Source organism: Sorex araneus, chromosome 5, assembly GCF_027595985.1.
Source record: "Sorex araneus isolate mSorAra2 chromosome 5, mSorAra2.pri, whole genome shotgun sequence".
In the NCBI taxonomy this organism is placed as follows: Eukaryota; Metazoa; Chordata; class Mammalia; order Eulipotyphla; family Soricidae; genus Sorex; species Sorex araneus.
In genome coordinates, this window is record NC_073306.1 from 172,018,354 (window position 1) to 172,045,556 (window position 27,203).

A 27,203-nucleotide genomic window follows, 5' to 3' on the forward strand; every position below is an offset into this window, starting at 1 on the left:
CATCCCTCCTGGCGATGCTCAGCAGACCACGTGGGGATGCACGGCCAGCGCCTCCCTACTGTGTTCTCTCTCTGGCCCCCAGCAGCCAGGATGGTTTTGCTCCCCACGGCACAGCCTTCACCAGTTATGGGCTCTCCCACCCTCGTTAGGAATACTGCTCCCAGACATTCTCTTGCATAGATCAAGTCTCATTTGAGGGCTGTAGGACATGATGTGGGTCACACCCCGCAGTGCCGGGGTTAATGTCTGGCTCCATGCTCAGAAACGACCTCTGGTGGTGCCTAGGGGACCATTTTCTTGTGGCACCATGGGTCCGAACCCAGCTGGGCTGTCTTCAAGGCAAGTGCCTTTCCCTCCTGCACAGGCTCTCGGGCCCGAGTTTCCCGTTGCAGTCACTCCGCCTCACGCCGCCCTCCATGGGGACGGTGCCCAGATACTTTACTCACCGGCAGTGAGTGTTTCTCCGGTTTCCCTAGATGAGGAAAGACTTGCAGCACTGGGACCGTGCACTCCAGCTGGCCAAGCGCCTGGCCCCCGAGCAGATGCCGTTCATATCCAAGGAATACGCTATTCAGCTGGAGTTCACGTAAGTCTCCGCTCTCCTCTACTTTCATCGGAAGGTAACCTCTGTGAATCCCCGGGCTGCACTGTCCCTTACCACCAGGCCTCCATCGATTCCAGCAGTGCTTCCCTTAGCGGGTTGGGGGTGGGGAAAGCCATAGTAACGGAACATCTCCCAGACGCACACACGCCCAAATGTACTTCCTAGTTGTGTCTTGTCACTTTTTTTTCTTTTTTCTTTTGGTTTTTGGGTCACACCCGGCAATGCACAGGGGTTACTCCTGGCTCTGCACTCAGGAATCACTCCTGACAGTGCTCAGGGGACCATATGGGATGCTAGGAATCGAACCCGAATCGGCCTCGTGCAAGGCAAATGCCCTCCCCGCTGTGCTCCAGCACCCATGCCTTGCTCATTTTTGTCAGCCCTTATTACCAGCCCTCCGGTCCTATGACTCTGAACCTGCCCTCATTGCAGTACATGTTGTGGGGCATCACAGTTGGCACAGAGGGGCTATGAAGTGATGGCACCAGGGGACCCGCAGCTTTCCAGAACCTGCTCGTGGCCTTTTGCAACTCAATGAGGATTTGTGGGGTGATTTCCAGGTGGCGTGAGGAATACTAGGTTTTGGCTGAATCTTCTATTGGCTTAAAAGTGGTGGTTTTTGGGGCTGGAGTGATAGCACAGCGGGTAGGGTGTTTGCCTTGCATGTGGCCGACTCGGGTTTGATTCCCAGCATTCCATATGGTCCCCTGAGCACGGCCAGGGGTAATTCCTGAGTGTAGAGCCAGGAGTGATCCCTGAGCGCTGCTGGGTGTGACCCAAAAAGCAAAAAAAAAACAACAAAAAGTGGTGGTTTTCATTTTCCCTCTTCCTCCTCCTCCTCCTCCTCCTTGTCCTCCTCCTCCTCCTCCTCCTCCTTCTCCTCCCCCCTCACACTCCCTTCTTTTTCTCCTCCTCTCCTCTTCCCCTTCTTTCTTCTTCCTTCCTCCTCCTTCTCCTCCTCCCTCTCTCTCTCCCTTCTCCCTCCTTCTCCTTCTTCATTTTTGGTGCCACACCCAGCAGTGCTCAGGGGTACTCCTGGCTCTGCATTCAGGAATCACTTGGGGCGGTACTCAGGGGAGCACGTGGGGTGCCGGGGATCAAACCCAGATCAGCTGCATGCAGGTCAAGTGCCTGCCCCCACTGTGCCATCACTCCAGCCCCAAAGGGGTTGACATTTTTCAACCCTTTGTGTTCAGCATGGCTGTGAAACTACTAGTTTCTCACTGATGTTTGTTTGCCGACCCCCACTGCAACCCTGATCTCTACACGCATCCTGACCCCCGATAATTGGAACATTTTTCCTTGTGATGATAGTGACTAACTAGGTATATCTCCCTATCACCGGCAGTGGCCTATTTGGACACCTTCGCGCCTCAGCCTGTGCCCAGTCCCAATTCTTGTCTGTTAATGCATCTCAGACCTTGATGAGGTCAGAGCCAGAGGAGCCTCTGAGCAATGGGAACTCTGGGAGGAACAAACAGGCTAGAGCCCTTAGTTGAGAGTTAGTTACCAAATAAAAGGATTAGAAAGTACGGGAGTGAAGAGCACCTAAAGTTAAGCGAGGGCCACGGGTGTGGCTCAGATTGGTGGAACACTCGAGGGGCTTGGCGGTCAGTCCCCAGCACCTCTGGTGGATCAGCACTGCTGGGCCCGAACACTCGCCCACCAGAGCAGCCTGAGGAGAATTGCCCGGGCCCGTGGGTCCCTGCCAGGTGAGGCCCCTACAGACAGAAACCAAGCGAATAAGGAAACTCTGGAATCCTACTCGGCCACAAGAGAAGGTGAAATCTTGCAGCTTGCTGCAACCTGCATGGAACTGGGAGGCGTCGTGCTAAGTGAAGTGAGCAAGAGAGTAAGAGACAAATATTGGGTGATCTTGTTTGTGTGCAGGGCATAAAGAAACATCGGGGGCTGGAGTGATAGCACAGCGGGTAGGGTATTTGCTTGCATACAGCTGACCCAGGTTTGATTCCCAGAATCCCATGGGGTCCCCCAAGTACCACCAGGAGTAATTCCTGAGTACAGAGCCAGAAGTAACCCCTGTGCATTGCCAGGTGTGACCCAAAAAGAAAAAAAAAAAAAAGAAACAGCAAAGAATTAGACCATCCCTGGTGCAAACCGACCCTGAGCCAGGCTCACAGGTCTGGCAACCGAGCTGAAGTGTGTGTGGGGAGCGGGTCAGGGAGGTGGGGCTCTGTGGGGGAATCATCCAGACTCTCAGGGGACGCGGGGGGATTGGAATAGTGGCTCTGAAGTAGGAAGCAGTGGCTTCAGTATTGCTGTGTGCTGTGATATCTCAGTTTAAAAATAGAGTCAAAACACAAAGTGAGGAACTGGAGCGGGTAGGGTGCTTGCCTTGCATGTGACCAACCCTGGTTTGAATCCCCAGCATCCCATATAGTCCCTTGAGCACCTCCAGGAGTGATTCCTGAGTGAAGAGCCAGGAGTAACCTTGAGCATCACTGGGTGTGGCCCAAAGACAAAAGCAACAGCAAAGGAGTGAGCATGCCAAAGCCTTAACTTAGCATCTCCAGTTTGGATTTGCCTGCGGACAGCAAATGATAGATCTCATTGCCCTGACCCTGAAAGAGCCTCCATTGGAAAGGACGAGTAGAGAGAGGCTTAAAAAATCTCAGGGCTAGGACAAATGGAGACGTTACTGAGACTGCTCAAGAAATTCAATGATCAACAGGATGATGATGATGATGGACAGCATTGGGTTCCTCATTCTTATCAGGACACGCTTCCTATAGTGTGGAGGTAACTGGGCTCACATGTGAGAAGTTCCCTCTGCCCTGTACTGTTGTGAAAAGCCACTGGCTGCCTTAGAACTGAGTCCTCAATCGACAGCACAGTGCATCCACCTACAAAGTCTCTGCACAACCAACAAGTAGGAGAAATGAGTGAGGCGTAGAGACGCTGAGGAATTAGCCTGCACTGAGAAGGTCAAGCTCAGACAGTGCCATTCTCAGGTTCACTATTCTCACTATTCTGAGGAAGATGGTGTATCAGTGGGAGTAGAGGGAGAAGGATTTCCAAGTGGATCTTGGACAAATGCGTTATGTCCCGACAGAAACCAAACTGAGATATAAATGGGCTTGGTCTATCAGTCATGGGAATAAGCAGTATTATTATTTTTATTATGTACAATTTTTTTTGGGGGGGGGAGTTAATGAGTCACACCCAGCAGTGTTTAGGGCTTATTACTGGCTCTGTGCTCAGGGATCAATCACTCTGGGTGGGCCTCAGGGGACTGTATGGGGTGCTGGGGATTTTAAACCCACCCAGCCATGTACAAGACAAGCACCCTGCCCTCTGAATTTCTCCAGCCCCAACGTACAAGACTTTTTAAAAAATCAACTTAAGAACCAGGGCCCTACATACTGTAAATCCCCGTATGAACTTCCATTTCTACCCAGAATCTCTCAATACGTATTCTCAGAAATACAGAACCTTTGGGAAATACATTGGTTTTTATGGTTCGCATGATTTCCTTTAGTGCCCCGAAGGACAGAATTAACCCAAAACAGCTTACAAGTTGAGTAGGGTTCACACCTGCCACACCTTCTGTAAGTACTCTACAGTCAAGCAAATCCAGATCAATACTTTGAAGTTTCAAAATAATAAAGGACTGTAAAGAACATAGGCATTTATGTTTAACACATATTTTATTAATTTAAGCTATTCGTGGACAAAGATTACATTACTTTCAAGTCCTATATATGTAGATAGGATTCTTCAGTGTGTGTTAAAGTCCATTCTCATTTTTCTTTCAGGGGTGATTATGTAAATGCTTTGGCTCATTACGAGAAAGGGATAACAGGTGATAATAAGGTAAACTTCAATTAAAAATAAGATATACATGACTCTCTGTGAATGTATTAGTTTCATTTGAAAAAGTATGTTCTTATTTGCATTGTTCTCAGTATCTAGCTGGTGAGCCATTTCTCAGCTTATTAACAACTTGCCTTACGGTATTCTTCTGTTATTCTGCTTCCCCAGCCAGCCCCTGCTGGGTCTAACCTGGGCCCACACACTGAAACACAAACTCTAGCACAGAGCTATATTATAGCCCAGCCCCTAAATTATTCTGAATACTTTCAACTCTCCAAGGCTAAACATGACAGTATTCTGTTTTAAAAGGGTACATTTTCCATTGCAGCCTAAAGATGTCCCTCTTACTAAGGATGAGAACAAGAATTTCTGTTTGTTTGGGGGCCACACCTGGCAGTGCTTAGGACTTGGTCCTGGCTCTGCGCTCAGGAACCACACCTGCTGGTGCTTGGAGAACTGTGTGGGCTGACGGGGATAGAACCCGGGTCAGATATGAGCAAGGCAAGTGCCCTGCCTGCTGTTCTGTTGCTTTGTTTTCCAGAGTAAGAAGACCTTCATCCCATCCTATTTACAAGCTATGATTTCCTGAAACATCTTTTTTTTTTTTTAACGAATTCCAGTAATCCCTGTGAAAGTGAATTTCTGATCCTTTCCATCATCATGTGCTCCTGGTGTAATTTTTATCATGAACCTGAAATTTCAGCTCCAGGAACTAATTTTTGCAATAAAAGCGAAGGTTTTTAAGTTATGTGAGACCTTGTGAAGACAAAGTTCTTTTATATTTTCTGTTTTATATCTAGCACTTTTTATTGTAATTGTAATAATTGTAGTGTATTGAAGATTTATTATAGTCGATTTGAAAAGTCAACAAAGTTTATGGCTACATAAAAACATTTTCTCCTCCATCAACACCTCCTTAATGGTAGCAATTGTTAATAAAGATTTTATATATCTCTTAATTCAGACACTTCTGGAGATGAATAAGCATGTTACTCTGCATGTAATGTGGATTTTTTACTAAAAATGAAATCATTTCTATTCATTCAGCCAAAATTACTAAAATCAGTCCATGAAAAGAAGACTTTTTTATTTTTTAGGTTTTTTTTAATAGTCTTTCCAAGTCAATACATATGGATTTGTTTTAATATTTTAAGAGCCCTTAATATTTCATTGTTTGGATATGCCACGGTTTAAAAAAAACCTCCAATTCCTAACAAATTATAGTCAGTTATGATTTTTATTTTTTCTATCTAAAACATTTCTGTGGATGTTCTACTAGTGTCTTTACCTAGCATAGTATTTCTGAAGATTTCTGAAGGACGTAGCCCGGCAGGCAGGATTTCAGATCGCAATATGTATGCCGTTAGCTGAGTTGCTCCCCACAGAGAAATGGGAGTGACGGATGCCATCATCACTCAGGGAAGTGTCCTTATCCCGCTTTTCCCAGCAACACTGATGTAGTCAGTTGTCTTACCTCTACCAACTTGACCATTTTGTTTGTTTGTTTTGTTTTTGTTTTTATTTTGGGGAGACCACCCCTGGCTGTGCTCAGGAGTTACACCTGGCAGTGCTCAGGGGACTGTATGGGATGCTGGGAAATGAACCCAGGCTACTGTGACCCACTCTTGAAATAGCCACTGTGGCTGCCCCACTGGGCTAGGCCACGGGGGACAGTTAACTCTCCCGGCACGGCTTCCTCGATGTGTCATTCACTTCACGTGGACTGTAACCAGGCATTCCACTTGCTAGAGAAGATTTGTCCCTTGAAAGGGTGGGTTAAATGATTCTAAATAAATTTTATATGTTTAGTCATGAAGAGAATTCTTCAGTTTGGGAAATGGGTTTTCTTCTATTTGTTTTTTAAATGCACAGCCAGCCTGTGGTAGGTGTCAAGCATATTGATTCTTAGAGAAAAATTACATCAAGAAGACACACAAAGATATGTAAAGATACTGTTGCCAGGATAGTAAAAATATGCTCATGTCCCTAAAAGATCTAGGCTTTTGAAGAGAAAAGAACTTGGTTATATTAAAAAGATGTTCTTCTTGGGGCCAGAAGTGATAGTACAGCAGGGTATGCTCTTATTTTTAGATTCTTTTTAAGCTTTTTTATTGAATCACTGTGCTACAGACCCTTACAAAGCTGTTCATGGTTGGATTTCAGTCATACCGTATTCCAATACCCATCCCTTTACAGTGCGCATTTCCCAACACCAGTGTCCCCAGGTTCCCTCCCATCACCTCCACCTCGACCTCCTGCCTGCCTGTGGCAGGTGCTTTTCTTCTCTCTGTCTCTCTGTCTCTGTCTCTCTCTCTCTCCGTTGTCAAAGATTAGGTGATCATATATTTGAGGGTGTGTGCAAGGATATTCAACACTATGCCATTAGTATGAGGATCTGTCTTTATTCCACTACCATGCTGTTTTAATTGGGGAAGATGATGCCTCCCATCTTTTTTTCCCCAAGAATTGCTTTAGCTATTCATGAGGGTTTATTATACCATATGAATACAGTAACAATGATGGGTCCCATTCTCCTGACCTTGAAAGAGCCTCTAATGCGGCACCACTGGGGAAGGATGAGTAAAGAGAGACTGCTAAAATCTCAGGGCTAGGACAAATGGAGACATTATTGGGCCTGCTCGAGCAAATTGAGAATTAGTGGGATGATAGTGATGGTGATAGTGATAGTGATGAATTTCAGGAGTGTTTGATCATTTCTTTGGAAAATGTCATGGGTATCCTTATAGGGATCCCGTAGAATTGGTATAATGCTTTGGGGTGTATTGCCATTTTCACAATGTAAATTTTCCCAATCCATCAGCAGGGAATGTTTCTCCATTAACTCGTGTCCTTTTTTATTTCTTGAGGTAGTATTTTGTAGTTTTCTTTGTACAGGTCCTTTACCTCCCTAGTTAAGCTGATTCCCAGGTACTTCATTTTCTGAGGCATGATTGTGAACGGGATTTTTTTTTTCATATCACCTTCTTTCCTCTCATTATTTGCATATAAGGAAGCCATGGACTTTTGGGTATTGATTTTATAGCCTGCAACTTAACTTTACAAGCCTTTTTTTTTCTAGGAGCTTCTTGGTAGAGGCTTTAGGGTTCTCTGATTGAAATGACATCAAATATCATGTCATTTGCAAATAGTGAGTGCTTAATTTCTTCCCCTTCTATCTGGATGCCTTTTTCTTCCCTAACTGCTATGGTAATTACTTCCAGTACTATATTGAATAGAAGTGGGGAGAGTGGGCATCCTTGTCTTAGAGGGAAGGCTCTTAGTTTTTTTCCCATTGAAGATAATTCTTGCTGTAGGCTTGTGGTAGATGGCTTTGACTAAATTGAGGAAAGTTCCTTCAGTTCCCATTTCGGTGAGATTTTTCATCATAAACTGCTGCTGGATCTTATCAAATGCTTTCTTTGCATCTATGATCATATGGTTTTTTATCTTTTATTGATATGATGGATTATGTTGATTGACTTGCTAATGTTAAACCATCCTTGTATCCCCACTGGGTCATGGTGTATGATCTTTTTGATGATTTGTTGGATTCTATTTGCTAATATTTTGTTGAGGATCTTTGCATCCATGTTCATCAGGGATGTCAGCCTGTAATTTTCTTTTCTTATGGTGTCTCTGTCTGCCTTTAGCATTAGGGTGATATGTGCCTTATAGAAACTTACTTTTAGACTCTTGAGGTTGATGAAAGGCTGGAGCGATAGCACAGAGGTAGGGCGTTTGCCTTGCACGTGGTCGACCCGTGTTCGATTCCTCCGCCCCTCTCGGAGAGCCCAGCAAGCTACCGAGAGTATCGCGCCCGCATGGCAGAGCCTGGCAAGCTACCCGTGGCATATTGGATATGCCAAAAGCAGTAACAATAAGTCTCACAATGAGAGACGTTACTGGTGCCCACTCGAACAAATCGATGAGCAACGGGATGACAGTGACAGTGACAGTGAGGTTGATGAAAGTGAATCACAACATCAGGCTAGTTTTAGAGCTGCATGACTGACTTGCTGAAGTCTCCCACTGGGAGCGGCAATTCCATTAAGCTACCCGCCCTGTTGGCACAGGAGCACGATGAAGTGTGTCTGGCCGGCGTGGCTCAGATGTCCATAAGGATGGGTGACATCCGGCGCGGCGTGAGCCAGGCCCTCAAGCATCCCAGCCGGGTCCTGAAAAGAGACTGTGGGGCCATCCTGGAGAGTATGAAGGTAGGCTGTGCCCCGTGTGCATGTTCACAGGGTGAAAAGCGCTCGGGAAATGGGTGATTGAACCATCCTGTGTTTTCAGCAATTCTCCGAGGCGGCACAGCTGTACGAGAAGGGCCTGTACTATGACAAGGCGGCATCTGTGTACATCCGCTGTAAGAACTGGTAAGCTCGGGAAACGAACGCGTTCCCCCTGCTGCCCAGCTCCCTGCCCCCCCCTACCCAGCCCTGCGCTACATCACCTTTTCTTCTCAGACAAGTTCACATGAATTGTAGCTTTTCTGGGTTGCTTTGGTTTATGAAAGTCCCTGATCAAATAAAATTCCTCAGGGAAGGAAGAACCACCGTTGGTGCCTGGGAATGGTTGAACTAAAGTTACCCTCTAAGTTATTGATGGTTGAGTGTTTTGGTTTTTGTTTTGTTTGGGGGCCACACTCAGTGGTGCTCAGGGCATACTCCTGGCAGTGCTCAGGGAACCATAAGGGATGCCAGGAATTGAACCGCGGCGGGCTGCATGCAAGGCAAACACCCTACTCACTGTACTGTCTCTCTGGCCCCCTGGTAGTTGAGCTCTGGGTATATAATATATCAGCACCAGTCCCACCACCCGTGTCAGCTTCCCTCCAGCAGTGTTCCCGCATTCCCTCCCCACCCCAACCCCCATCCCGTGTCCCATCTCTGCCTGTCTGGTTTTTTGTTTTGTTTTTCGCTGTTTGGGTCACACCCAGCAATTCTCAGGGGTTACTCCTGGCAGTGCTTGGACGATCATATGGGATACCGGGGATCAAACCCGGGTTGGCCACGTACAAGGCAAACACCCTACCCTCTGTCCTATCACTCTGGCCCTGTCTGGTTTTTAAGTGCTAAAAGCTCCCACTTGCTCTTAGGGAGTTATTTTCTGAGAGAAGAGAGTGCTGCTACTATTCCAAAAATGTCTTTCTAGGGTGAAAGTTGGAGAGCTTCTGCCTCACGTGTCCTCTCCGAAGATCCACCTGCAGTATGCTAAAGCTAAGGAAGCAGATGGAAGGTTCGTGTGCTCCTCAATGTATCCCATTTTAAAGGAATATGAGCGAGAGGCAAAAACAGAAAAAGACAAAAACGTATTTATCTTGGTGGGGGGAAATGCTGGGACCATTGGTGGTGGAAAGTGGGCACTGGTGGAGGGATGGGCACTCGACCATTGTATGACTGAAATGCAAGCACAAAAGTTTGTAAGTCTGTAACTGTACCTCACAGTGATTCACTAATATAAAATTAAAAAAAAACAAACAGATAAAACCTGGCACACATACCAAAAAAAAAAAAAGAAAAAAAACTTATTTATCCCTAGCCCGGCCTAAAGTTCCAAGCTACTATTAAATTTTTCCTAGACCTTAGAAATTTGAATACTTTAATGTATTCAAATGTAGATTACTCCCTTTACTTGAAGTGCAAATACTCACAATTGACATTCTTACTGAATATGGCATGAAAGTGAAGTCATGCAATAGTTACTTAATTGGCTTTCTATTCATAATGTTGGAATATGGAAGAAAAGTGAATAGGAATTCCATCCTCGTGGCAGCACTATTTAAGCCGCAAAGCAGTATTGAAATATAGCAGTGATAGTTTATACCCTACATTTGTAAAGATCTCCTGCAACTTAATAAGGAACTCAAGGATGTAGAAGGAACATGGGCTGAAGACCAGAAATCCTGGGGAGGAAATAATTATGAAGCTGTATTTAACGCAAACATCCTATACTACAGTAAGGATTTATGTTAGTTATTTATTTTACTTTTGATGAAACAAGATAATTTTTATTGAATGAAACTTATTAAGATGTGAGGTGGGGCTGGAGAGATAGCACAGCGGCTAGGGTGTTTGCCTTGCACGTGACTGACCCGGGTTTGATTCCCAGCATCCCATATGGTCCCCTGAGCACCACCAGGAATAATTCCTGAGTGCAGAGCCAGGAGTAACCCCTGTGCATCGCTGTGTGTGACCCAGAAAGAAAAGGAAAATGTGAGGGGATAGGAAGAGAGGAAGTAGGGGCTCGAGCCATAGGACAGTAGGTAGGGCACTTGTCTGTTATGTGACCGACCAGGGTTCCATCCCGGCATCCCCTGTGGTCGCTGAAGCCCCACCAGGAGTGATCCCTGAGAGCAGGGTCTGGAGTAAACGCTGAGCACTGCTGGTGTGGCAAAGGAAGGAAGAACATGTTCAAAAGAGAACATGGGCCAAATAGGTTTAGAGACATGCAAGCAAAATGCATGTTCAAGGGAAACCCAGGCTTGAAGAGCAAGAGAAAGGCCTGTCAATATGCACTTAAAATGTATGACTGGCGGAAGTATAAGTTTTTTTGAAGAACATGTGGCAGTATTTTTAAAGGTTACTTGCTTACCCTTCAACTTTTAAAACAGCAACTTGATGAACTTGAAATTTAATCATTTTTGCTCTTCTTTTTTGGGGGCCCCACCCAGCGTTGCTTAGGGCTCTGCACACAGGGATCATTCTTGACAGGGCTTGGGGGACCATTTGGGGCACTGGGAATCAAACCCAAGTTGGCTGGGTCACGGCAAGTTCCACCTAGAGGTCACAGAAAGATTCTACATGTTACTACTGAAGCATTAAAAAGGATATAATTTTCTGTGTCCTCTGAAATAAGTCTAGATTACTGCTACAGTATTTCCCCTCCAAATGACAAAAAACAGTGAAAAAATTTTTTTGTTTTTGTTCATTTTGGGGCTCCACCTGGCAGTGCTCAGGGCTTACTCCTAGCTCTGTCCTCGGGAATCACTCCTGACATTGCTCAGAAGGCCCATTTTGGGGTGTCCGGAATTGAACCAGGGTTGGCCCATGCAAGGCAGTCGCCTTAACCCCTGTATTGCAAGTTCCAAAAAGTCAGTGAAGGGTAAATGTGCAGCGCCATGGTTCAGATGACACCATTTGGTACTGGTATTACGCTGTTAGTTTATTCAGCCCTTAGAAGAACGTGTTTGGGTTTTGTTTGTAGCCACAACCACTATGTTCAGGGACTACCCCTGGTGCTCAGGTGGTCTCCAAGTTGGAACCGGGACCTCCAGAGTGCAGTGTATGAGCCCCTAAGTCTAATATCTGACCCCTAAGAAAAACATTTTGGCGGGGCATGGAGAGAGGAGGGGGGAGCATGCCCAGTAGTGTTTTGGCTGACTCCTGACTCGCCTCAGAGACCTCTCCTGCTCAGGGCCACACGTGGCACTGGGGCTCAGCCTGGGTCGGGCATGTGTAAGGCAAGTGTCTCACTCCCTGCGCTAGTCTCTGGCCCAGGAGAGTGTTGTTTTGTTTTGTTTTGTTTCGGAGGGTCACATCCAGTTATTCTCAGGGTTTACTCCTGGCTCTGCTCTCAGTGATCACTCCTGGTGGTGCTCAGGGGACTAGATGGGATGCCAGGAGTCAAGCCTGGTCCGCCATGTACAAGGCAAATGTACCTGCTGGACTATCATTCTGGCCCCCAGAACATATGTTAATGAAATGGTCAAATGCATTTATTTGTTTGTTTTTTTCCCTGATGAAGGAAAAAGCAGCTCAGGAAAATGAGCAGTCGAGTAGATAAAGAAAATGCCGCTGTTGTTTATTGACATCCCCCCCCCCCCCCGTCTTGCCCCCGACCACCCCACACACACGGTGTGTCAGTGTTAAGAAAGTCTTTCTAAAACTAGGTCTTTCTCACAGATACAAAGAAGCTGTTGTGGCCTACGAGAATGCGAAGCAGTGGAACAGCGTCATCCGCATCTACCTGGATCAGCTCAATAACCCCGAGAAAGCTGTCAGCATCGTCAGAGACACCCAGTCCCTGGATGGAGCCAAAATGGTAGCCAGGTAACGTCAGGCCGGACCACCCTAAAGCTAAGCCCCCAGTCAAGGAAAGACATTCAGATGGACTATTTATTCTTATTTTTATTAGGTCTCAGTGGCTGAATACAAAAGCTGTTTCTTTTTCATTATTGGGCGTGGGGGTATCCCTAACAGTGCTCAGGAGCTACTCTAGGGTCTTTGTGCTTGAGGTCACAGCCAGCAGTGCTCAGGGAACCCGTGTGGTGCCAGGGATCAAGTCGGGGCCTCCCACCTGCAGAGCCTGCTCTCAGCCCTGGGAATCTCTTTCTCTGGTCCCCAAAAGTCATTTATTGGGGTCAGTGTGTGATTTTCATATTGTAAGCCTGTTCTTAAGAATTTCAGTTTACCTGTAGCACTGTAGCACTGTCGTCCCTTTGTTCATCATTTTGCTCGAGTGGGCACCAGTAACGTCTCCATTGTGAGACTTGTTACGGTTTTTGGCATATCGAACACGCCACGGGTAGCTTGCCAGGCTCTGCTAGCAGAGCCTGGCAGTTTACCTAAAAAAAAAAAAAAATCAGTAGATTCTTCAGGGTGGAAGAAGCTTTTATTTTGTAAATCACAAATTTGTTTTAAAGAGAAGTCGAAGCAAGTTAATGTGCGTCCTTGCAGGTTTTTCCTGCAGCTTGGTGACTACGGGTCCGCCATCCAGTTTCTCGTCTTGTCCAAATGCTACATGGAGGCCTTCACGCTGGCCCAGCAGCACAACAAGATGGAAATCTACGCAGACATCATCGGTGAGGAGCACCGCTCGCCCCGCTTCCTCTCGCAAGACTCAGCACACACACATTTGCGTTTAAAGCCCGGTACCAGATTGCTACATCCCCAAGCACATACACACAAATCATTTATACACAGACACACACGTCTGTGAAATATGACCACATACATGTTAAATAGAAATGTCTTTACTATCACCTTAGAAGTGATGGGAAATTGGGAGCCCAAGCAATAGTACAGCAGGTAGGGCGTTTGTCTTGCACACTACCAACCCGGGTTCGATTCCCAGCATCCCATATGGTCCCCCAAGCACCACCAGCAGTAATGATTCTGAGTGCAGAGCCAGGAGTAACCCTGAGCAGTGCCAAGTGTAGCCCTCCCCGCAATGTGAAATTGTCAGATAAAAGACTTGGGGGCCTGTGGATGTGGCTCAGTGTATAGCATATGTTTCCCAGGTATGAGACCCCAGCTTTGATCCTCTGCACCTCCCCCTCAAAAAATAAGGGCCCTTTTTTTTTTTCCCAAAAATTAGCATCCTATAGTGATTTCCACTCTAGGCCACATTCTCCCAAATCCTGCTGTGTGTCACCCAGCGATTAGGTAAATTTCCACAATAATGTGTTTCCAAAACACAGAATGGTTTTGAAAAAGTAAGGCTTTTCAAGGCGTTTTTAAAAATTGAGTTCAGGGGCTGGAGGGACAGCACAGTGGCTAGGGCGTTTGCCTTACACCCAGATTCGATTCCCAGCATCCCATATGGTCCCCTGAGCACCGCCAGGAGTAATTCCTGAGTGCAGAGCCAGGAGTAACCCCTGTGCATCGCCAGGTATAACCCAATAAGAAAAAAAAATTGAGTTCAGTGCATAGGCACTTGCTGCGCATGTGGCTGACCCAGGTTCTGTCCCTGGCGCCCCATGTGGTCCCCTGAGCATACCAGGAGTGATCTACCAGGGCAGGGCCAGGAGTCAGCCCTGCGCACTGCTGGGTGTGGCTGGGGAGAAAAACATGCAGGGTCACCTGGGGTGTCAAAAGCCTCTGTTCCTTTCCTGACTCCTTCCGGGTGGGAAAGGAAGAGGAGCAGGGTTTTGGCCGCGGGGTGGTGGTGACGGCTTTGATGAATGTGCATGTTGGTAACACCGATGTTTGCAGCCTGTTAGAAGTTGCTAGCAGCCTGTTTGTGGGTCGCTTGTTCTGCAGTACTCTGGGTGAGCAGGTGTTGTTCGGATGTCTCACTCGCCGACCTTCTGTGGCAGGTTCTGAAGAAACAGCTAACGAAGACTACCAGAGCATCGCCTTGTATTTTGAAGGCGAGAAGAGATATTTTCAGGCAGGAAAGTTCTTCCTCCTGTGTGGCCAATATGCACGAGTAAGTATTTGACAAGAAAATAGTTACTGGACGCCCAGAGGAATGGTTACTGAAAATGTTTCGAAATATTTCGGGGTTGCTCCCAGATGTGACCCAGATATTAAAATCATCCCATCCTACAGTCAGGGAAATGCTGAGGTTTTATACGTGGGAGCCCTGGGTTTGCCAAGAGTCTCCTGAGCCCTACCAGGGAGTAGCCCCAAAGCACTGGAGGAGCCCCTGAACACCGCCAACCTCACCCCACCCCCAACAGTGCCAACAAACTGTCCTATCCCCCCCCAGAGAATCCTTCATCATCACTCTCGTCACTCCCCTCTTCACTTCCAGCTACCTAAGCCTCATCTAAACCATGTCGATTCGCTCTGGATCTAGGAGGGGTTTATTTTGGTAGGTGAGGGGCACACCCAGCAGTACTCAGGGCTTCTTCCTCCTCGCTCTGTGCTCAGGGAATCACTCCTAGGAGTGCTCAGGAATCTGTCATGCTGGGTGTAAAATCGGGGCTAAGCATGTACAAGGCATTTTGCTCGCAGCCTGTTTGTGGATCTTACCCTGCCCCCCCATACTCTCTCTCTCTCTCTCTCTCTCTCTCTCTCTCTCCTGCCCTTTTGATTATTGTGGTAGATTTTAGTTTCTTATTCCTGCCTTTCAGTTTCTTCTCATAATAGCTCAGCAGCTTCGTTTGTCCCCCAAAAATGCTTGTTTTCTCTGCTGAACATCCCCTCACTGGGAACAATGATGTCCAAGCGAGTGGCAGACGCCAGTGGGGTCATGGGTAGAGCTCAGGCGGAAGCTGAGGATGGCCCCTGTGTGGGAGGATTGGCTGCTCCCTGTCACCAAGGGCCTGACCCCTCAGGAGTCCGGGCCAGGAGAGCCACAGCAGATGGCGTTTCACCAGAACAGGTCTTGGTCCCCCCGTTTCACAGTCATGATCCAGGGTGGGGAGATCGCCCAAGGGCTTGGAGTGCGTGCTGTGCCTGCAGGTTTTAGCTCCGGGCACCATATGGTGCCCTGAGCACCACTGGGCGTGGCCCCCAGACAAGCGAAAAACCAAACAAAACCAGAAGCCCAGGGTTGGAGAAATAATACAGCGGGTAGGACACTTGCCCTGTACATGTCCAACCTGGGTTCATTCTCTGGTATCCCATATGGGTCCCCACCCCCCACTCCCCACCCCAGCCCTGCAAGGAGTGACCCCTGAGCACAGAGCTAAGAAGCCCGATTGACTTGAAAAACAAACAACAAAAAAATAGGGGCCCAGGGGTCTGTAAAATAGTCAGGGACCAAAAGAACGTGCCCTTTTGTAAGCTCAGCCTTTCAGTCGCCCAGACCCTGCCTCTGACCTAGGTCAAGTCCAAACTCCTCGCCTGCCGCTCAGGGTGACCGGCTGACCCGAGCTTCCCTGTCTGGCATCTGACAGCATCCAGGAAAGAATCCCACAGTCCCTCTTGGCTCTTCCCACCCTGGTTCACCTGGATTCCTCTCATTGCTCTTGGCCACCAGCACAGTCCTTGTCCATTACTCAGGTCCTTTTCCGGAAGCTCAGCCTCCCCCCAGCCTAGCCTGCCTGCCTCAGTCAGTACCTGTGAAGCCGGCCCGTGGCACTGCACATTTATCCTTAAACCTTATCCAAAAACCTTAAGGTTTTGTTTTTTTTGGGGGGGTCACACCCGGCGATGCATGGGGGTTACTCCTGGCTGTACACTCAGGAATTACTCCTGGCGGTGCTCAGGGGACCACATGGGATGCTGGGAATCGAACCCGGGTTGGCCATGTGCCGTGTGCAAGGCAAACCCGCTGTGCTATCACTCCAGCCCCTTATCCTTTAAGGTTTTTTTTTTTTTTAATTGAATCACCATGTGGAAAGTTACAAAGCTTTCAGGTTTAAGTCTCAGTTATACAATGCTTGAACACCCATCCCTTCACCAGTGCACATATTCCACCACCAGGAATCACAGTAAACCTCCCCCCCACCTCCCCACCTCCCCAGCCCCTCACCCCGCCTGTGTAACTGATAAATTTCACTTTACTTTCACTTTACTTTGATTACATTCAATATTTCAACAAAAAACTCACTATTATTGTTTGGAGTTTCTCTCCCCAAAGTCAGACCTGCTGTAAAGGAAGCATTTGATAATTTGTTTTCCATTGCTGAGAATGAAGAGATATGAGGATTTCTTTATTTTAGTATCTTAGTAGCCAAGTCCAGAGAAATTTCTGCCAGAAATTGCATCATTGCAAGCTTATACCTCTCTCTACTTTATATTCCACATATGAGTGCAATCTTCCCGACTTAAAAACTTAAAGGATAAGTTTTTGAGAGTCTTCAGTGTGGTCCCGACTTAAAAACTTATCCTTTAAGATTCTCAGGAGCTCTTCCTGGCTCTGTGCTCAGGAGTGACCCCTGGTGGTACTTAGGGGACAATATGTTGGGGGGGAAGGAGGGTATGGGGGAGGGGGAATCCAGCCAGGACTGGTAGCAAGTTAGCCAAGTGCCTTAATCCCTGTTCTGTCTCTCCATTCCCTCGTCCTTTCAGCCTCTACTTACTGTTTATTTTGGCCTCCTCTGTACTGTCCGGCATCCCTGTCCCTTTAAACTTTTATGATCTTAAATTCCCTCACGGTGCCGCTGGGCTGTTCAGGAATCAGACAGTCACAGCTTCAAGTCATTTCCCTTAGGTTATCATCATCATACCTCACAGATGATCACTTCATGGTATCTAATACCAAAAAAGGGCCAGGGGCTGGAGCTATAGCACAGCGGATAGGGCATTTGCCTTGCACGCGACCAGCCTGGGTTCGATTCCCAGCATCCCATATGGTCCCCTGAGCACTGCCAGGGGGTAATTCCTGAGTGCAGAGCCAGGAGTAGCCCCTGTGCATCGCCGGGTGTGACCACCCCTCCCCCCAAAAAAAGCAACAAAGGGCCAGACTTATCCTTCTCTGTAGCCCATATACCTAGCTGCAAGCTCTCAGTAAATATATGCCATAAATAAATGAACATAATTAAGTTTCCTATTTCAGGAAAGCACAATTTTCATTTCATCAGAAGTGAGAATTTGTCGGTTCACATGGCTAATTGGGTCTTTCAGTTTTTAAGCTATGCACAGCCTTATCTGTTATAATGCCTCACACCATGTAACCCCTCCAGTTGAGACAAAAGTATTTCCACAACTGTAACCACCTTTCATGTGTGGAAGCTTTGCTTTTCCTGATGTCAAACAGTCTGGGAGGGAAAACCAGTGTAACCGCTGTTCAATTTTCATTCCAGGCACTTAAACACTTCCTGAAATGCCCAAGCTCAGAAGAGAACATGGCCATAGAAATGGCAATTGAAACTGTGAGTAAATTCTGTGATGAAACTCTCAAGAGTGCCACTACTTCGAAAAACTTCTTGATGAAATCCCGCGTGCAAACACAAGGGCACCAAGCAGTGTCCCACAGCCGCCCCCCCTATCATTCACCCTTAGTATGCCCTACGCCCCCAGTACCATCGAACTCCAGCAGTGCCCAGCATGGGGCCAGCCTTCTCTCGTTCCTCCCCCACCCTCTCTCCAGGGACTGTTTGTAATCAGTGATGCTCGCCTTATCTGTTCATTTGTGAATTACAAAGAAAAGGGGGGGGGTATCTTTTATTTTTTTTTAATTATTTATTTTATTGAATCACCATGTGGAAAGTTACAAAGTTCTCAGGCTTATGTCTCAGTTATACAATGCTCAAACACCCGTGCCTTCACCAGTGCCCATATTCCACCACCAAAAACCCCAGTATACCTCCCACCCCCCACCCCCGCCTGCGTAACTGATAAACTTCACCCCATTTTCTCTTTACCTTGATTACATTCCATATTTCAACACAAAATTCACTATTGTTCTTTCCTTCCTTCCTTCCTTCCTTCCTTTCTTCCTTCCTTTCTTCCTTCCTTTCCTTCCTTCCTTTCTCTACTCCTTTCCCCTATCCCTCGTTCCCTCTCTCCCCCCCTTCTCTCTCTTTTTTCCTTTCTTTCCTTCTTTCCCTCCTGCCCGCCTCCCTCCTTCCTCCTTTCTCTCCCTCTTCTTTCTTTCTTTCTTTCTTTCTTTCTTTCTTTCTTTCTTTCTTTCTTTCTTTCTTTCTTTCTTTCTTTCTTTCTTTCTTTCTCTCTTTATTATTTACTTTCTGGCCTACGCGCAGCTGTGCTCAGGGCTTCCTCCTGGCTCAGCACGCAGGTCACTCCTGGCAGGCTGGGGGACCACATGGATTGCCAGGAATCAAACCCGGGTCGGCTGCATGCAAGGCCAGCTCCCTGTCCACTGTCCCATCTCTTCAGCTCCAGGTCCCTCTTTCTCTAGCAGATGATCATCCTTCCGGGCCCCTACGTCCGATCTTCTGCTAAGAGATATGGCACTTACTGGCTTCTCTCTCACTAAACAGGTCGGCCAGGCCAAAGATGAGGTGCTGACCACTCAGCTGATAGACCACCTCATGGGCGAGAGTGACGGCATGCCCAAGGTAGGGCCGCAGGAGCTGGGAGGTGGCTTCACTTCTGACCTGGGAGGGCTTCTGAAGGTCACCCTGTGACGTGGAGAGGAACCCCGCATTTCAGAGGGCACTGCATCAGCCCTGCTCTGTGACCCGCTCACATCCTGAGACAGTCCCCCATACCCACCCAGTTTTTCCTCAAATAACGCTGAGTGTCTTTTACTCTGGGAACTCCCAAAGGTGATGGCTAGAACACGGGTCAGCACAGACTTCGGTCCTACTGAGAACTGACAGCAGTGGGCCGAGGCCCTGCTTGGCGCTCAGGGAGAGGCGCAGTGTAGACACACACCAGTCAGAACCTGCTTTCAGACGGCGCTCCGCGTTGATGTGGGAGCAGCCTCCTCGGAGAGGGCTCCCGCCTCGGCCCCCCATCCCCCCAACCCCCCTTCCTTGAGGTTGCGGGAGATCTGCTGGCGAAGGGAGTGAGAGTCACAGGTGTGGAGCGAAGGCGCGAGAAGGCCGCGGGCAGACAGGGCTGTGGCAGTCCCCGACTCCCCAGGTCTTCCTCTGACAGAGACACGGAGAGCCCGGGTGGGCCGGGAGTCACCTCACATGCCCCGGCCAGCCACGTCCCTGTGACAAGGCTGTCGGGCACAGCATCAGGAAATGGGCAGAGGCCACAGAGCGGGGGACAGGCCAGAACACTTCGTGTCGGTGCGGAAAACCCTGGAGGCCGGCAGGTCCCGCCGCTCGTGTCCCGAGACAGGCCGTGTGCGAGCACCGAGAGAGCTGCCAAGCGCCCCTGGGTCTGGGGAATTCCTGCTGCAGCTTCTGAGTCTCCCTGACGAGCGGGGCCTAACCCCACCTCCCTCCCACCGAGGCTCTGGGGCCGAAAAGCCATATTTAGTTGCTCCCAGCCACATAAAAGTCAGTAGTTGATAGATGAATTCTTTGTCCACTGCGTTCTGCAAAGCCGCTCCCCCGCCCGTGCTGGGAGTCGTCTGTGGCTCTCACTGAAAAGGCCAAAGTTCTAGGCGCTTCCACCCCACACTGACGAGGACAGTGACGTTTCCCCCGTGGTCTGTGTGCCAGGACGCCAAGTACCTGTTCCGCCTGTACATGGCGCTGAAGCAGTACCGGGAGGCGGCCCGCACGGCCATCATCATCGCCCGCGAGGAGCAGTCGGCAGGTACCCGAGACGGTCCCCACCCCGCTGCCCGGGAAGGGGCGCCCTTCCTAACAGGAGCCTCACTAGGGTTTAAGATTGTGGGCCACACCCGTGGTGGTCCGGGGACCCTCTGTGGTGCCAGGCTTGAGCCAGAGGCAGGCCGCGTGCCTGAGCCCCGTGCTGTCTGTCCGGCTGGAGAGAGGACAGCAGAGTAACAACAGAAACCACTTTCCGCTGCGGTTACTGAGGGGCTGCAGAAAGTGCTCAGGTTCCGTGCTCTGCCGTTAGGTCACCCTCCCCCTCCCGCCTTTCCTAAGGAAACTACCGGAATGCACATGACGTCCTCTTCAGTATGTACGCGGAGCTGAAATCCCAGAAGATCAAAATCCCCGCAGAGATGGCCACCAACCTCATGATCCTGCACAGCTACAGGCTCGTGAAGGTGAGGCGAGGGGCAGCAGGTACGGTCGAGTCAGGCGAACAGGCGAGTGGAGGAAGGAGCAATATCCTTCAGGAAGAGCAGCCAAAGTGGGCGTGGGGCGGGGGCGGGCGGGGACGGGCAGCACCATGTCCGTGGGCTCCTGCACTGGACTGAGGGCCCAGTGAGCCAAGAAGCGCTGCTTGGGCCTGCAGGGTTCCTAAGCCCCATTTGGGAGGCCCCCCCCCGCCGCCCCTGGCAAAAAAAAAGGGGCTTTCATTAGCTATCCTTCAGGGCCGGGCCTTGCACCTCTGAGCTCTAGTGGGGTCTCAGGTCCACCTTCCCTCTGACCTGTCACATCGCTCAGGCCAACTCTCCCCGTTCCCTACGATGGTGCCTCCCCCCAGACAGGGCCCAGAGCTCACCCCTGGTGGCCCGGCCCCTGGGCTGGGAGCTTCGGGGAGGGGCGGGAGGGCAGGTGCATGGCAGGGTTTGACTCTCAGCTCGGGGACTGTGCTGTGCACTGTGGAATGAGCATCTGGGGGTGGTGGCCCCACCCGTCACATTCAGCAGACAGCACCTGCTCCCAGTCTGTTCCTACACAGGGTGGGGATCCCACTGCCGAGTGCACCCCCACCTGCCCACCCCCAGCTCCTTTGGCAGGACCCGCACCCTGGGGCTGAGCACGGTGGCCCCCAGCAGTGCCCAGTCACGGGTGGACCCTGCGGCTGAGTCCTGTCAAGGGTCCAGGGCGGCGTTTCCCAGCCAGGGGCACCCCCGTGTCAGGAGGGGCCATGGTACGAGACCGGGGCGGGGGGCACGGGACCCCCGTGGGACGCGCCGCGGGAACGCTGACGGGCGCTGCGGCCGGCGTGTGTTCCAGATCCACGTGAAGAGCGGCGACCACATGAAGGGGGCGCGCATGCTCATCCGCGTGGCCAACAACATCAGCAAGTTCCCGGCCCGTGAGTCCGCGCGCAGCCCAGGGGCTGGGGAGTGAGGAATGGGGGGGCTGGCCACACGCACACGCCCGGCCCGGCCCCCAGGAAGCAGGGGCTGGGCATGCGCCGTGGCTCTGTCCGAGGCCCGGCCCATCCGTCCCCTCACTGCTGGGCACGGGCCGGCCGCGGGTGCAGGTGCCCGGGGAGAGCACGCGGGGCCGTGCACGCATGCGCGCTCCTGTGACCAGCGCCTCTTTTCACGGGCGCGCAAAGGGGGCTGGGGGGTTGGGGGGAGAAAGAATCGACCCCCTGCCCAGGGTCACACTGTCGCTGACAGTCTACTGTCATCTTCAGGGATGTGTCACTGCAGCATTCTGCAGGAAGGAGGCGTTGGTCACATCCCCGGTTCTCTGTGATTCCAAGTGAACGAGGGTGCAGCAGGGTGCACAGCTGCCTGCTGATAACAGCTTTTTTTTTTTTTTTTTGCTCAGTGATGCTCAGGGGTTCCTCCTGGCTCTGCACTCAGGGGTTCCTCCTGGCGATGCTCAGGGCACCATATGGGGTGCCGGGGATTGATCCCAGGTCGGCCACGTTCAGGCAAGCGCCCTCTCCACTGTATTATCACATAGGCCCCTATTTATTTATTTTTAAACAGCAAAATTTAGACATCGTTTTCACAGGTCACACTATGGCACTTTTCCCCCCACCTGCTTAAGAAGTGTGGAAACCGATTTCTGGGCACATGAGTTACCCACCTCTGCTTTCAGTTCTTTGCTCTTTGCTACAAGAAAGATTTGAAAATCAGTTGTAGGCCCTGCCGGTACCAGGCAGACTCGCCCACGGCCGCCGCTGGGAACGGAAGGGGCTATGGCCTTTCCAGAGGGCAGCTGGGCTCTGTGCTCAGAGCAGTCCTCGTTCCTTGGGCCAAGAAGCCAACTTCTGGGCTAACTGTCCTGCGGAAATAACTAGACGTGAGAGAGAGGTGGTGCGGGAAGTCATTCTGCTCCTCCCCCACGCCTCAGTGTGGGCCTGTCCGATGCCAAGTGTCTGTGGGGAGGCTGGAAGGGTGTTTGCGAGGGGCTGGCATCAGGGCAAGCCCTGGGGTCATGGGGCGGGTCTGCAGGGCAGCGGGCCTGAGGCCGCATGGCGGGGCCTTGCCCTGGAGCAGGGGACGTGCTTCTGCAGAGGCTGCGGGGTGGCGAGTGGCATGGGCTGCGTCCCCGCGGCGAGGCCAGGCCCTCAGCTCCCCATTGTGCTGCAGACATCGTCCCCATTCTGACGTCCACGGTCATCGAGTGCCACAGAGCCGGCCTGAGGAACTCGGCGTTCATCTTCGCGGCTATCCTGATGCGGCCCGAGCACCGCAACAAAATAGACGCCAAGTACAAGAAGAAGATTGAGGCGATGGTCAGGTGGGCAGGGCCGCCCCCACCCAGCAGTGAGTCACGTGTCACAGCGGCTGAGCACACGCTGCATGGACAGGGGGTGATGGGAGACAGCGTGCAGCTGCCAAGGGGACCACAGACACAAGCCAGAGCTGCCGGGTCCAGTCAGGGGCCACCTAGCCCTAAGGGGGACCACCTAGCCCTGACAGGGACGACCTTGCCCAGTCAGGGGTCACCTAGCCCTGACAGGGACCGCCTTGCCCGGTCAGGGACTGCCTTTCCTTGTCCAGGACCACCTGGCCCTGGCAGGGACTCTGGGAACCACACAGTGGTGGAGCCCAGGACCGTGGCCACTGTCTTGTTGCCACCAGGGACATCCCCATCTTGCAGCCTTGCCCTGGGAGCAAGTGCTGGGGCCACAGGAAGGCGACAGGGCCAGAGCGGGGAGCACGGGCGGCAGGAGGAGAAACACTGGTCTGCAGCTTAGAATGGCACATCAGGGCAGTGTGCTACAGCACCAGACGTACGTCCCCGTGATGTCGAGGGGAGTGGGGAAGGGGAAGGAAGGTCACCTCCCCCGGGCCCGCCGTCCCCCTCTCACTGGCCATCACCCTTGTCCTGCTGAGACCCGACGGGCAACAAAGAGTGCAAGAACGACTCTGTCTGCCCGAGAGGGACAAAGGAGAAGTTCCCGGGTAGTAACTGCGCGGCCTGTACCCAGAGGGGAATTCACTTCCCCGCTCTGGAGATGCCAGGCCTCTGGCCAGGCAGGGGGAAGGGGACGGGGGTGGCGGTGGGGGGCAGCAGCTCCAGCGTTGACAGAAGGAAGGACCCATTGCAGGCATGCGCTGGTCAGGTGCAAACGTATTCCAGGTAGAGATGGCATCTGGCGGCCAAGGGGACCTCAGGCGTCCCTGGACTTCCTAAAAGGGATGGCCATCCCAGGAGGGCGGGTGGCAGAACGTTACCACTAACGGGGCTCCGGGCAACTTCTCCAGGCAGAGAACACGAAGCTGGAGAGGGCCTGTGCGGCCCTCAGCCTTTTCACAACAGCCGATCCGCCTCAGACCCAAGGTGAGGGAGTGAGAAAATGCCCGAGCAGCGGCTTGTCAGGTCATTCCTGCGACAGTGCTCTGCCAGGGCTCTCAGGGACTGAGATTTTAGCTCCTCCCCGTCTTCAAAGCTCTAAAGCTTCCTGTGGCTCCGGGCTAGCCCAGTGAAAGTTGATGCACAACGGTCCCTGGACAGTATCGGGAAGCCTTGATGGCATCTGTGCCCGACAGAGACAGGGCAGCGGCCAGCCAGCAATCTGGGGCCCGGCAAGAGACCCCACTGTCTCCTGCCGCTTATAGGCCGTGAGCTGAGCTCCCGAGCACGGTCCTAGTTTCCCCCTCCCCTGTGTGGGGGCTGGAGCACTGTGAGCCGGCCTGGCCCAGACCTCGGCTCTCCATGCAGCAATGGGGCTGCTCAGGCTGCTGCAAATCGGCCGTCCCAGGTCCTTCCCCCTTCCCCGCCAGGGGCTGGCGCACAGTGACCCATCTCAGGGTCTCCGAGCCAGCCGCTGCGGCGGTGCTCTCGGTTTCCAAAGGCGCCTCCCCGAGGGTTGAATGACAACAACCTGTGGCTCTTCCAGGAGACCGGATACCTCGGAGACAGAAGAGGTCACCACCCCGTGTCCATTCTGCGACTTTCTCCTCCCGGAGTGTGGACTCCTCTGCCCCGGGTGTAAGAACAACCTCCCGTACTGCATCGCCACAGTAAGTTCCTTCGTGAGGAAACGCCCCGCGTGGCGCAGGGCCCGGCCGAGAGCCGGGTTTGTGTACTTAAATACCAGCACTCAGGCCTGGGGCAGCGTCGCTCTCAGCTGCCATCTGGGTCTGCCCCGTGAGGGCCGTGCATGGCACCAGCCACCTCCCATGGGGACGGCGGAGGGGGCGTGCTCAGGAAGTCCTCGGTGCATGGGGCCCCTGCGGGCTGACAGGCACGGCACCGGTTGGTGGCTGACCCACTGTACTGTCCCCGCCCCTACGTGGAGGGCGTCACCAGATTTGCTATTAGAAAACTTGGAAGGGAAACATCGAGGCACTCGTGTCACAAAAACGAGGATTACACACCTGACAGGCCCTGGCTTGTCCTTGGTCAGCTACCCACCCACGGGACCCCCTCCCACACACACACAGTGGACTGGCTCTCAAGTGGTCATTAAGCCATGGGCGCGTCACAAATCACACGCAAACTGACTTGCATGGACCGTCTCGTCCCCAGGGTCGTCACATGGTGAAGAGTGACTGGACGGTGTGTCCCCACTGCGACTTCCCCGCACTGTACTCAGAATTTAAACTGTAAGTGTGCCTGTTGCCCTCGGGGAGTCTCTCCAAAGGCGGTGCTCCCCTCCCCCCACCTCCCAGAAAATCCCAGCCTTTGGTTCTGCAGTCTCGTGGCCAGTCCCCGTTCAGCAAGCTCTGAGGACCCGGGTCTTTCCGGAAGAGCCGCCTCTGGGGTTTTAACACGTCGGCCTGCGAAGGGGATCGTGCCCACCCGAATATTCCTGATTCTCAAGCCCCATGAGGAGCGCCTGGCAGGGTCCGGAGGGAAGGGGGCTGCGTCCGCTGAGCCGCTTTCCTCCCGCAGCATGCTCCGCTCCGAGAGCTCCTGCCCGATGTGCTCGGAGAGGCTGAAGCCCGCCCAGCTGAAGAGAGTCACGGACTGCGCCCCGTACCTGAAGGCAGAGGTGGAGCAGTAGCTCGCCCAGGTGAGTGCCCGCCCCGTCCCCGGCTGTCCGGCACCGGGGCAGGAAGAGCCCGGCAGCTCCTGGCTGCTAAGACGCTGGGCCAGGACTGTTGCTCGGGGCTGCAGCACTTGCCTTGCGCGTGGAGGGCCCGGGGTCTGATCTCTGGCACCCAAAACCAAACAAAATGCCAAAAATGTTGTGTAGTGCAAGGCACGTGTTCCAGTAAGTAATCTAAACGTTTTTAATTTAGAAAAAGAGCATAATATGCTTCACCTGTTTAATTAAAAAAAAATTTTGAGCCATACCTGGCAATGCTCAAGGATTTTTTTCCAGTGTGCCTGGGGTCACCCATAAGCAAGGTCAGCCGTGCACAAAGTACTTACTCTTTGTATTACCTTTCTTACCCTGAAATAACTCATTTTAAAAGCAAAAAGAAAAAGCCAAATAAATCAAATCAGAAACAAAACCAATGATGCCGAAGGATTTTTGGAAAAAAATCAAGGAGACTGATAAATCTCTAACAGGACTGTAGAAAGGAGGAAAGAGAAACAAGTTGCCGGTGTCAGAGATGAAACTGAAGAGTTCACTGCCCTAGGTCAGAACTACTGGGAACCTGGATGAAATGAACGTATTCCCTGAAAAACATTAGATCAATTATTACGTTAAAAAAAGTTCTGAGGGGCTAGAGCGATAGCACAGCAGGTAGGGCGTTTGCCTTGCACGTGACCAACCCGGATTCAATTCCCAGCATCCCATATGGTCCCCCGAGCACCGCCAGGGGTAATTCCTGAGTGCAGAGCCAGGAGTAACCCCTGTGCATCGCTGGGTATGACCCAAAAAAAAGAAAAAACTGAAATATTTAATTGTCTACATTTAACAGAATGGAGACAGTAAAAACCAATGAATTTCTAATGGGGTTCCATTTCTTTTCATAGACGCCCCCCAAGTATTTGTTGGAGGGCCACTTTAGTGGCTACAAATTCTTTAACCACTGTCCCAACAGCCCCTATGACTTCCGCAAAAATGCAGGTGATTAGCCAGGTAGTTTGGAAGATCTTCTCCTCATTTGCACCCTTCTGGTCTGCAGTGTGTCTGTATTGAGATCTGCTTTGTCTTATGCAGGGGCGGGGTCATGGCTTCCCTTATTTTTCTCAGCAGTTCTAAGATGCAGTGGCTGGGGTCAAACCCAGCCCCCCATGTAAAGTGTGCAATCCTCCACCCCTCCAACCTCCTCCCAGACCCCCTCGGAATTCCTTTCTATATGGCTGCTTGCTTTGAATCTCTGATTTATGCATTTCAGTGAAAAACAATTCTAGATGCCTATCTACTTCGCTTTATTTTTAGAACTCTTTCAGCCCCTTACATGGATGTCTAATCCTTTCTCAGCTTGGGGCAACTTTCCTACAATTTCCCCAAATGGAAATTCTGCACGTGGGGACCAGAAACACAGTATAGCCAGTAGGGCACTTGCTCTGCGAGTGGCCGACCTGGGTTGAATCCCGGCATCCCGTCTG

The 27,203-nt window shown here is 51.0% G+C and overlaps 1 protein-coding gene across 2 annotated transcripts in view; it reads left to right on the plus strand.

Annotated features, from left to right (window-relative positions):
- The window catches only part of WDR19 (WD repeat domain 19), a 63,282-nt gene extending 37,572 nt beyond the window's left edge, over window positions 1-25,710 (plus strand). For both annotated transcript variants that reach the window (XM_004608061.2, XM_055137604.1), the window contains 17 exons: window positions 477-586; window positions 4,381-4,438; window positions 8,512-8,652; window positions 8,732-8,814; window positions 9,593-9,676; window positions 12,343-12,489; window positions 13,117-13,241; window positions 14,478-14,590; window positions 17,859-17,927; window positions 18,999-19,076; window positions 20,139-20,235; window positions 20,532-20,656; window positions 21,516-21,597; window positions 22,835-22,985; window positions 24,592-24,715; window positions 25,224-25,300; window positions 25,590-25,710. In XM_004608061.2, coding sequence (XP_004608118.2) covers window positions 477-586; window positions 4,381-4,438; window positions 8,512-8,652; window positions 8,732-8,814; window positions 9,593-9,676; window positions 12,343-12,489; window positions 13,117-13,241; window positions 14,478-14,590; window positions 17,859-17,927; window positions 18,999-19,076; window positions 20,139-20,235; window positions 20,532-20,656; window positions 21,516-21,597; window positions 22,835-22,985; window positions 24,592-24,715; window positions 25,224-25,300; window positions 25,590-25,701 — 1,776 coding nt within the window. In that variant the 3' untranslated portion in view covers window positions 25,702-25,710. The remainder of the gene's footprint in view (window positions 1-476; window positions 587-4,380; window positions 4,439-8,511; window positions 8,653-8,731; window positions 8,815-9,592; window positions 9,677-12,342; window positions 12,490-13,116; window positions 13,242-14,477; window positions 14,591-17,858; window positions 17,928-18,998; window positions 19,077-20,138; window positions 20,236-20,531; window positions 20,657-21,515; window positions 21,598-22,834; window positions 22,986-24,591; window positions 24,716-25,223; window positions 25,301-25,589) is intronic.
- The last annotated feature ends 1,493 nt before the right edge of the window (window positions 25,711-27,203 follow it).